Source organism: Gossypium hirsutum, chromosome D05, assembly GCF_007990345.1.
Source record: "Gossypium hirsutum isolate 1008001.06 chromosome D05, Gossypium_hirsutum_v2.1, whole genome shotgun sequence".
Taxonomy (NCBI): Eukaryota; Viridiplantae; Streptophyta; class Magnoliopsida; order Malvales; family Malvaceae; genus Gossypium; species Gossypium hirsutum.
The window spans coordinates 2141692-2152923 of NC_053441.1; the positions used below are offsets into that span (position 1 = coordinate 2141692).

Consider the following 11232-nt stretch of genomic DNA (forward strand, 5'->3'; position numbering starts at 1 on the left):
ATACTTCAACATTTAATTTTTCTCTTGAATTAAAAGCAGCCAAGGCAAATTATGAAACTTTAGACTACTCAAGACCTTGGATCAATGTTTGTTAGGTTATTTATAACAGATCCCGATCATCAAAGACATTGAGTGTGATTTATTTGTTAGGGTTTTATTGGTATACCCATGAAAATAAAAATCTATTTTAATAATATAAAATCTATTTAATCTTTAGAAAATTCAATGACATTCAATTGTTTCATTCATCATTAACACGAGCTCGAAGACTTTTACATAATTAAACTCCAAATAATAAATTCTATTTTCAATACAACTCTACATAAAAACAAGGCAGTAATGAAATTTCTGTAAAGTTAGAAAAAGAAAAATGAGAATAATTTTCTTTAAAAGGTAAATGCCACTATATTACAATTTAAATAACCCGTTGCATTACTAATATCCATAAACAGGAATGGAAATGATATATCACTGTTTGAATATAAAAAAATGAAAAAGAAGTCACCGACAGAATTAAATTCAAATTCAGGCTTCCCTCCCAAACCTATTTGTAGCAAGTCCCCCGTTAAAATTAATCTCTTATTTTATTAATAAAAAAATTAAAATAAATCAAACTTTCCCTCCCTCCAATCTTATTTTTTGGGTGTTAGTCGTTCATTTATTCCAAAAAGAATACAGCATTTCATTAATGGCCAGTTGACCAACCAAAATTTGAAGCTGCCTGCCCACTCATCTCAATCCTAACCTTAGCAATTTAAAAGGTCCACAAATATATTTTATATGTCGAAATCGAAATCAAGTATCTTAACATAAATCATCTAAAGTAGAAAGGTAAGGTGGTCGGCATTTAATAATAAAATATCAAGGTCCACAATCCGCTGAAGCGTCCTACAAGGTCTCGACAACGACAATCCACTCCCACACTGCGCTTTAGGCTTTTACCAATCCAACAAAGCCGCTTTGATCTCTCATGTCCAGTGCAGTCCCCCCTGCCTGCCTGCATTTTTAAATTTTAAAAGCAAAGCCACTTCTCTCACGCGCTGTTTTCACTTCACTACTCCTTGCGTTCAAATTTTAAAATAATAAAGCTTTGTGTTTTATAGGTTAAATAATTTTTTAGGATACGTAATATATGCATTTAATTTATGTTTATTTTAATTACATTTAAAAGTTTCAAATATACTATAAGTCTTTATACTATTTACAAATTTTAAATTTAATCCTTATACTTTTATGTTAAAGAATTTAATTTTTTTATTTTTTATATTTTAAAATTTAGGTATAATTGTTAGCATTATTTTTATTTTTTTGGTGTGACATTTTAAAATAAAAAATACTTATTTAGTAGAAATGTAACTAAAAAAGACATTTATAATGAACTGAATTTAACAAAATAATTTTAACAGTGAGTTGAATTTAAATTTTAAAATCAGAAAAAAAAGATTAAATTCTTATAAATAAAAATACAAAAACTAAATTCTAAATTAAAAAAAAATTAAAAACTTCTAACATACTTTAACCCATTTAAAAATTATTTATAATAAATTTGATCCTAAACTTTTAGGATTTTTATATTGGGCTTAATATTTTAATGAATTCTATTTTTAATTTATATAATTAGAAAATAGTGTCACGTTAATTATGAAAAATATGTGTGGAATAGTACATAAGTTGCCTAGTCTATATCTAAGTTAATATTATAATTGAATTGCTAATAACATAAAAGACTAGCGTGACAGATGCTGAGTTTATCCAAATTGATGGGACAAATTTAAGAAAAAAAATAAATGTAAAATTGAAAAAATATAAAGATTAAGGATTAAAATTTTAATTATGCCTATTCTTTTTATAAATATGCTTAATTTTCATATGGGGTTACTTAAAATAAGCAATTCCAGAAGAAATCAGTAAGTAAAGGATTATCCTTCGAATTTAACCTATTTTATATTGCCGTGTTTTCCTTTTTTTCTTCGCGTGTTGTACACGCGCCACTCCTCCTCGAGACTCGCCCCTTTAATTTTGAAAACGAGTATATTATGAGCTATGATTATACACATTCTCTCTCTTATTCAAATTTAGTACTGGTAATTTGAATAACTTTGAAAGAGCAAGTGAAAAGAAGAAAGCTTCAAAACAACAACACACCAACCACCACTTGTATTTACTTTGTTTGTCTTCTCTAGTTTTTGCTTTCCCTTTCTCTCTTCATTTTTCCTTTATTTGCTTTCGATTGTGAAACAAGCTCTGCGGAGTTATTGCAGACCGGCCAGTGAAAATGAGCGTGGTAGGGAGACAGATGGCGAGATCTAATTCGGCGGCTCATCATCAACGGCAGTACTCCGATAACTTCCTCGACGCGTCGTTTAACGCCAAATGGCTTCAATCCTCTAATTTGCCTTCTTCTCAGGTCTTCAATCTTTCCCAATCTCTCCCTTCACGTTTACTTTTTTGCACTTCTTCCTGTAATGGCATCGCATTTATTTTATTTTTATTTTTGATGTTTGTTTAGGATTTCGGGTTCTACGGCGGGGGAAGAATGAGCAGGAAGTCACCGGAGCCAGGGACACCGCCGCTTTCTTCGAGGTCGTCGAGCTTGAGGAAGAACAGCGATGAATACGTGTCGCCCAGTGAGCTCAGCCCCGGCTTACTGGATCTGCATTCATTTGATACTGAGCTGCTTCCCGAGGTTTTACTCTATTTCTTCAATTAGATTAAAGTTTCCGGTTTCGTTGTCACGCATGAATGCCTAATTTATTTAGCTTTGTTTCAATAAAATATCGAATGCTAATTAATATATAAATTTCTTATGTATAAAGTTTGATTTGATCCTGTGGTTAACCAAGTGACAAATTGGTAATTAGATAACTGCATTACATTTTTCTTGAATCATAAATAATTGTTTATATTAATAATCAGAGGTGTTTTTAAATTAGTTATTAGAAGCTTCATTTTCTTTCGTGAATAAGAAATTTATCAGTCCTTTTCATAATTTCAGGTTCCTAGTCTTTATGAAGGATACGGGCTTCAAAAACCTGTCTGTGGTAAAAGTTTTGATGATTCTGAACAGTATCTATCTACCAACAAACTTCCGAACAGGCCACGTGGAATGGCTGAGAATAACCTTCTCAAAAGCATCTCAGTAGATAAAGAAAAAGCTAACAATGTTGCCAAGATTAAAGTTGTGGTATGTTACTTGAATGCTTCTTTTGGGTTTTATATGATATCCCACTGAAAATATCGGTTTCTATGTTTTGAGTGATTCAACTACCAAATTGACCCATCAGTTGAGCTAATGCAATGAAGCTGTGTTTTCCCGGAACTTTAATGCTCATCTGAGTGATGAATTTATGATCTGAACATGTTAAAGGTTTATAGCCAATTGAATGTGACAGGCGTAGCCAGGCTTTTTTCATGTTATAGCAAGATATGCATACTCGCTAGATTTTTATTTGTAATTGTTAAAATAGCTAATAATAACTTCCAATGCAGGTGCGCAAGAGACCATTGAACAAGAAGGAAATTGCGAAGAAAGAAGAAGATATTATCACTATAGAGCCAAATTCCAATGCACTAATGGTTCACGAGAAAAAGCTAAAGGTGAGGAGCTTTTAGGGCATCTCTGTTTTCCTAAAGTGTGTTATGATGCAGGTATTTGGATTTATTATTTGCGGCACTTGCTGACTTGAGCTCTTGATGGATCAGTCGTTTGATGCTATAGTTTTTTCAAGAGATTACTGTCTATTTAACCAAAAAGTTTTAGCACTTTTTGCCTTGACTTTTCATGAAAATCCAAATTATCTTATTATTTAAAAGCCTAAGCAATTCGTAATAACCTCCACCAGCTCAAACACTTTGCATCTTCCATGGTTATCTATAAATGACGTTGTGGCAGTCTTTTGCATGAGGTGTAATGATTGATACATGCAGGTTGACCTGACAGAATATGTTGAGAAGCATGGATTTATTTTTGATGCCGTACTGAATGAAGATGTTAGCAATGAGGAGGTGAGTATATGATGGAAAGTGAATAACCTTTAAAGAGTCATCCAGCTAATGTAACTAGATTTCATTTTTTTATTGTGCTAGGTGTACTCGGAGACTGTGGAGCCGATAGTCCCACTAATTTTCAATCGAACAAAAGCAACCTGTTTTGCGTATGGGCAAACAGGTAAGTTTTATCCTAGATTTGAAAGTTATGTGTATGCCACAGCGCACTCTTAAAAATTCTCTAGTTTGAACTCTCTTCTCACTATGAACACGCCAGTTCTTTCTCTGCTGAGTGCCAGCTATATTATGTTATTTTGCCTGAACGCTAATCTTTTAATATTTGTAGTTTTTATGTGTTCTTTATGCAAGATTTTGACAAAGATTGGTTTGAAGTGTTATGGTTGATTTATATATAGACTCATACATTATATATCTTTTCTCCTACTCTCATGATGACCAACATGCGGATGTTCCTGAATGTTTGCAGAGTTTAATGGTTAATTATAATGCCAGTATGGTACCTATTTGAGAATGCACCTTGATATGTATTTCTATCGATTTAACTGTCTCCTTTGCTGTTTGTCATTTATGAGTGATATGCTGTTCAATTGATCCTTTTTTATTTACCCTGGCATTTATTCCTGTTATTCTATACTGAGAACATGTATGATTTAAATTCTCTGACCAGTCATTATGCTCCAGTGCCTTTGGTATGGTTAGTTTTTTTTTTTTTGTCTTCTTCTATATGGTGTTTGAGTTGTCACATAAGTTGTATAAGAAAAGAGAGAAAGTACTGAAGCTAGCATATTGGTGAATGTGTACGTATGGATATTTTAAAGGGATGTATCTGGTTATCCAATTTACCAGTTGCAAAATTTTTAATAATGATATGAAAGGCAGACCATTCCACAGTTTACAAAAATTTTATTGGAATGAAATAAATGGTAAACTAACTCTTTTTAAATTCCCTTTTAAGTGATATATGATACATGCATCTTTAAAAGTCCATTTCTTAATTAATTCAGATTTACACCTTTTGAATGTGTTTTTGTGTACTCTTATAACATCTTGTATAGGTAATTTTGGCTTTGTGTTTCTTTCGGAAATTCTGTCCTTTACAATGTTCATACAGTTCGGTTCTCCATATCTTAATAATTCTTTTTCGGTTTATATTCTTACAAATAACATTTAGTTACTCCTATGTTTTCTTTACAGGAAGTGGGAAGACATATACTATGCAGCCACTGCCTCTAAAAGCATCTCAAGATATATTAAGACTAATGTATCACACATATCGGAACCAAGGTTTCCAACTCTTTGTCAGTTTTTTTGAGATATATGGAGGAAAAGTCTTTGATCTCCTTAATGATCGGAAGTAAGTTATTTCCATATGGAAACCAAGACAAATTGTCTTATTGTTTATGGTCCTGTAATTAGATTTCTATTTTTTGCAGAAAGCTTTGTATGAGAGAAGATGGTAAACAACAAGTATGTATTGTGGGTCTGCAAGAGTACAAGGTATTAGATGTTCAGACAATCAAGGAGTTAATCGAGAGAGGAAATGCAACAAGAAGCACTGGCACTACTGGAGCGAATGAGGAATCTTCAAGGTCACATGCTGTTCTTCAGCTTGCCATCAAGAGATCAGCTGATGGCAGTGAATCAAAGCCTCCTAGACCTGTAGGGAAACTTTCCTTCATAGATCTTGCTGGAAGTGAGCGTGGTGCTGATACAACTGACAATGATAAACAGACAAGGTAAAAGATTTTGAATCCATGCAATCTGCAATTATACTTCTTGAAAGCGCAAAACTATGAATCGATGATGTTGGAAAAGTAACTCAGTATTAAAAATTCCTGAAATCTCTATAATTTATTCATCAAAAGCCTCAAACCATTAAACATAATATCTTAAGTGGCATATCTTGGTTCTCTGTAAAACAGAATCCTAGTCTCCTAGATGACTTTAATATTTCTCTGTAAAACAGAATCCTAGTCTCCTAGATAACTTTAATATTCTAACTGGCATATTTATGGAGCCATAGAGCTATTGAACAGCTCCATGAAGTTACTAGGCCAGAAAGTGCCCCAACTAGATAACCAAGACTTGTGCTATTCAAATCATAACAAGCTGATTTCACATTTCTGCAGAATGGAAGGTGCTGAAATTAATAAAAGTTTACTTGCTTTAAAAGAATGCATCAGAGCTCTTGACAATGACCAGGGTCACATACCTTTCCGAGGAAGTAAGCTGACTGAAGTTCTTAGAGATTCATTTGTTGGTGACTCACGTACTGTTATGATATCATGTATTTCACCAAGCTCAGGGTCATGTGAACATACCCTGAATACACTCAGATATGCTGATAGGTATGTGGTTCTGCAATTGAAATTGCATTCTAGAACCTAGGTGCATTTTACTGAAAATACTGTGGATATTTGCATTCCAGGGTGAAGAGCCTATCAAAAGGGAACAACTTCAAGAAGGATATGCTATCTTCATCATCAAATCTTAGGGAGTCAACTGCTTTGCCTTTGAGTTCATCTTTACGAACTGACACATTTGAGGATGATATAACCGATGTTCCTTTTGAAAAGAACAAATTTGGTTGGTCCAAACCGATTGAAAGAGATACGTCTCTTAAAGTGGATCCTGTTGCTAGTGGAAGGGCGGACGGACATTTGGTTGGCCCATATTCCGATTATTTTAACAGTCAGAGAGGTGAACTAAACGACATGCCCGAGGATGATTTTGATTACTCAGAGGAGGCATTTGAGCAACCAAAGATGTTGCAGAAAACAAAAGATCCTATGATGAAGCAAGTGAATCCTTCAACCTTTGATGATAACAATTATCATTCAGATGATGATTTGAGTGCCCTGTTGAAGGTTAGCATTAATTAGAATCTTGACATCTGATTTTTCTTCCCTGCTTGTAATTTAATGATGAAATGCAATTTGTCTTTCCGTATTCTTAGGAAGAGGAAGATCTTGTATCTGCTCATAGAAGGCAAGTCGAGGACACAATGGAGATTGTTAGGGAGGTAGATAACAGTATGCCTGTAGCTCATTTCCTTGCGTGCTACAATCACATCTGTTCTGACTATTATTATGCCTGCAGGAAATGAATCTGCTAGTTGAAGCTGACCAACCAGGCAATCAACTGGATAATTATATCTCGAAGTTAAATACCATTCTTTCACAGAAGGCTGCAGGAATCGTACAACTGCAAGCGCGCTTGGATCAATTCCAAAAACATTTAAAGGAGTACAATGTTTTAGTATCTTCAGGCAATTGATAAACCGGTTAATGAAGCTGGTGAAACCCATTGATATACTGTGGAGTTCAGCCTGGGTGTGGACTTAGACCTGCCTTTGATTTGATTGTTTCTTCTTTGATGCTATGGCTTTCTTCCTCCATTTTTGATGCTTCAGGTTAGTTTACTGTTGTGACTCCATATTATAAATATATGCATTGCTCCTCCCTTCGTTATAAATAAAATGTGTGAAATTTATTCAGCAGAATAATATTATTGTTAATGATAAAAAAAAACACCTTGTTTTTGTGTTTCAACTTTCAAGCTTGTTTTGGACCGGGTATAGCTTTTATTTATACGCCATCTCTCATTTAATTTTGGTTATATTGCATTGTTTTGTTGATTTTAAATATCAAAATGCACTGAATTCATTTTAGATTAAAATATGTTTTAAGTTTTTATACTCTTTATATATTTAGAATTTAGTTCTTTCACTTTTATTGTCAATAATTTAATCCCTTTACTATTTCAGATTTAAAAAATGAGATTTAATTGTTAATATTGTTACAAATATTTTATTTAATCTACTTGTATAACATTGGTCAAATTTAAAAAAAGTCAGTAGTCGTATAATAAAAATGTTTTGATGTAATGAATTTAACTGAGAAAAAATGATAATTGAATTTACTTTTTAAAATTCAAAAAGTGGTGTAGAAGGATTAGAATTAAAATGTAGTAGAAATACATTTAGCATGTTTTAATTTAGGGTCTGTTTGATTGAAGGAATTGATTTTCCGGAAAATCATTTCTAACTTTTCTAGCGTTTGATTGGCGGAAAACATTTTCTATTTGGAAAATGAACTCCAAAACAAAGGAAAATGGGTTACATTTTAGGGAAAATGTCTTACCCTTTCAATTTCCGTAAGACATTTTTCGTGTTCTCCTCTCTATTGCCTCCTTCATTTCTTCTTTCATTTTCGGTAGAAAATTGCTTCTGTTTATCGATTTTTCAGTAACTTGTTTTTTTAATTATTTAATACTTGTTTTTTTAACACAATTACCAATAATTTATTTGATATTAATTTTTTTCAATTTATAACGATTAATATTGTAGCTTAATAATTAAGTATTATTATAAATAAATCATTACAATATATGTAAAAATAATTTAAAATATAAAAATTTATTAATATATATTAATATATGTAAAAACAATTTTTTCGAAAAATATTTCCAGAAAATCTGCCAAACAGCCGAAAATATTTTACATAGATTTAATAAAACATCAGAAAATATTTTTCAGTAAATCATTTTATAGAAAAGTAAAATATTTTTCCGAAATTATTTTACGGAAAATATTTTACTGACAATCAAACAGACTTTTAATTGAATAACACATGCGATTCATTAATTCAAGGTTAGAAAACAAATGCACTAAACGAGATAAATTGAATGAAAAAGTTGAACAAATAGGACGTAATCAATTTTGAACATGAGATTCAAGGTTCCACAATTATAACATCATCTTTTCACTTGGACAAGATTTCATTCACTCCTAAAAGCAGTTTTGACCATGTGATGTGGGTGACGAGATTTGCTTCAATATAAAGGGAAAGAGGTAGATATAGGGATTAAACTAAAGTACTGTCTTGAATACATTGTTTTCGGCATTTCGTTATCGTTGAATTTCTTTGATATGCCTTGCCACCTTGTAGTTCTCACCTCTTATTATTCAGTTTGACATTTCTCTCCTCTTTTTCGGTTTTCATTTTGGTGCCCCTATTTCCGAATAAATATTTCACAATAAAAAAATAGAACAGTAGCATCTAAAAAAGATTTCGAGTTGACGAGTTTAATCTTAACTCGATTTGAAATTATTTTGAGCTGACGAGTTTTATTTTATTATTTTAACTTGATTTGAATTTTTTTAATAGAGTCGAGTAAAATGAAATTCGAGTCGAATTAAATCGAGTAAAATTATTTGAATTAAATTAAAAAATTAAAATGTTAAATTAAAATTTTGTTATAGTATAACTAATTTTATATTAAAGCACGTAAATTTGAAATCATATATATTTAAAAACTTTTTCAAAGTAAAATAATAAAAAGATAACATATTTTAGGATAATAAATTTGAATTATTCATTAACTTGTTTAGATACGAAATTTGTTATTTGAATTTTAAAATTCAATTCAATTCGGACTTGAAACTCAAATAACTTATTTTGATTAATTTAAAATTTTATTTTATTTTTTTAAATCGAATCGAATTTTATTCATCTCCAATTTTAAATTATTTTATGATATAGGTCCAAAATCCAAGCTAAGATAAGTATGAATGTTTATTGCCACATAATCGGGAGACAAATAAAAAGCAAAATCAGAATCGACCGAACGCCTGTACTTTCATTGCGTTACTGCATGATCCAAATTCCCATCGGAGCGAATCTTCCGCGAATATACAAACATGTTGGTACAATATTTGATCTTATCACAGTATCGAACAACTAAAAGAGTAGAAAACAAAGAGAAAAACAGCGAGAAATGAAAAGTGGGACTCTTTCTCTTAAATATATATATAAAATAATAAAAATTGATCACCTCAACTAATACCTGATGTAATGAAAAATAATACATATCTTAATTATCATGAACTTTATAAACTTAAAATAAGATGGATTTGAGGTTTTATTTTAAAAGGAAAAAAGAGCTAGATAAACTCAATGTTTTATTAAAAATATAAATAAAATATGATCAAGTTTTTCTAAATGTTGTTAGATGATGGCTCAGCACTTTTGGTATTGTCTTCCAATTCTATCGAGAATACAGAGGTGCTGTTGGCGAGTTTATAAAAAGACAGCAACATATTGAATGTCTAAAAAAGTGAGTGAGCCATTCTAACAACATATTTTGACACTTCAATTCGCTTATTTCATTTATCTTATTAACAAAATAATTACTGTCAATTTATAATGAGAATGTTTAGTAAACAAAATTTAGGCACAAATGAAAGGTTGGGTAGTTAAACCCTCTAATTATATTGTTTGGTGAATGGAGATTTGTAATAGCTTATTGCGCCAAAACAAAAAACGTAGTGATGGACAATTTTTTTCATAACTAATTGAGAATGAGATATGTGAAATGACATGTCTGATTATGCTTGTTCAAAAATTACTCCCTTTATCACGTGCTCTCAAACCTAATAGGGAGTGCCAAGATATGAGTAGCCTCCATTCTAAAAAATATTTACTAATTAGGTTATGTACTCTTGATTTATTTTTAATTTACTCGTGTAAAATGATTTCTTACGCAACTTGATAAATTTACAAATAAGGAAATTAAGAAATTTGTTTATTTAAATTTTAAAAAATATCCACTAATTAATTTTCATAATGAATATTATAATTCCTTAGTAATAATGTTTTATTTCAATAATTTCACCCAATAAAGACTAAAGTATTATAAACAAATAAATATTTAATAAAAAAATATGTCATATCCTTATTTGTCATTTTTCACCTATTAGCTTTCAGCTAAGTTTTACCAAATATTTGTAAATAAACTGTGAATAAAATCAGTTGATCAAATTAATCACTACAATCAACTATCAACCAATTGTCAAATAGTATCATTATCTTTGGCTTTAAAATAATATAAAAATTAAATTGTCTTAATGTTATTTAAAAGGAACTAAATTATTTTTTATTCTAAACAAATATAAATAATCGGACAAAGACAAAGAAAAGCTTATAAAATGGAGACAAGCAGCATAAATTTGGGGGTATATAAAAAAAAGTGCTCTCCAAGGTCAAGGGCCTAGCTAGTACCAATGAGTAGAATTTAATCTTTTAGGGCTTAAGCATGTGAACCAATGGGGAAGCGGCACCTTCATGTCATAAAGCCTTACGCCACAACGCGCGAGGCCAAAAAGAAATGCCGAAAGCAAATGAAATGACTGTATCAGCCTATAAATTATTATTTTAATTATTA

The 11232-nt window shown here is 31.0% G+C and overlaps 1 protein-coding gene across 2 annotated transcripts; it reads left to right on the forward strand.

Annotated features, from left to right (window-relative positions):
- The first annotated feature begins 2016 nt into the window (after positions 1-2016).
- LOC107907219 (kinesin-like protein KIN-13B) lies at positions 2017-7559 on the forward strand. 2 transcript variants are annotated; one of them, XM_041093087.1, is made up of 13 exons: positions 2017-2157; positions 2262-2407; positions 2510-2686; positions 2996-3184; positions 3490-3597; positions 3928-4005; positions 4087-4168; positions 5203-5362; positions 5442-5744; positions 6138-6356; positions 6437-6875; positions 6965-7030; positions 7108-7559. In XM_041093087.1, exons 2-13 carry the CDS (start codon positions 2276-2278, stop codon positions 7282-7284), a joined length of 2130 nt encoding a protein of 709 aa, XP_040949021.1. In that variant the 5' UTR covers positions 2017-2157; positions 2262-2275; the 3' UTR covers positions 7285-7559. The 2 variants fall into 2 exon arrangements, with proteins under 2 accessions (XP_040949021.1, XP_040949020.1); XM_041093086.1 differs by having other exon boundaries at positions 2049-2407.
- The last annotated feature ends 3673 nt before the right edge of the window (positions 7560-11232 follow it).

Excerpts from the sequence above, each read along its gene's own strand:
- LOC107907219 (XM_041093087.1), top strand. The coding sequence starts at position 2,276 with ATGAGCGTGGTAGGGAGACAGATGGCGAGATCTAATTCGGCGGCTCAT. Across the intron at positions 2,408-2,509 it reads CTAATTTGCCTTCTTCTCAG|GATTTCGGGTTCTACGGCGG; the intron begins GTCTTCAATCTT and ends ATGTTTGTTTAG. Across the intron at positions 7,031-7,107 it reads CAATGGAGATTGTTAGGGAG|GAAATGAATCTGCTAGTTGA; the intron begins GTAGATAACAGT and ends TTATGCCTGCAG.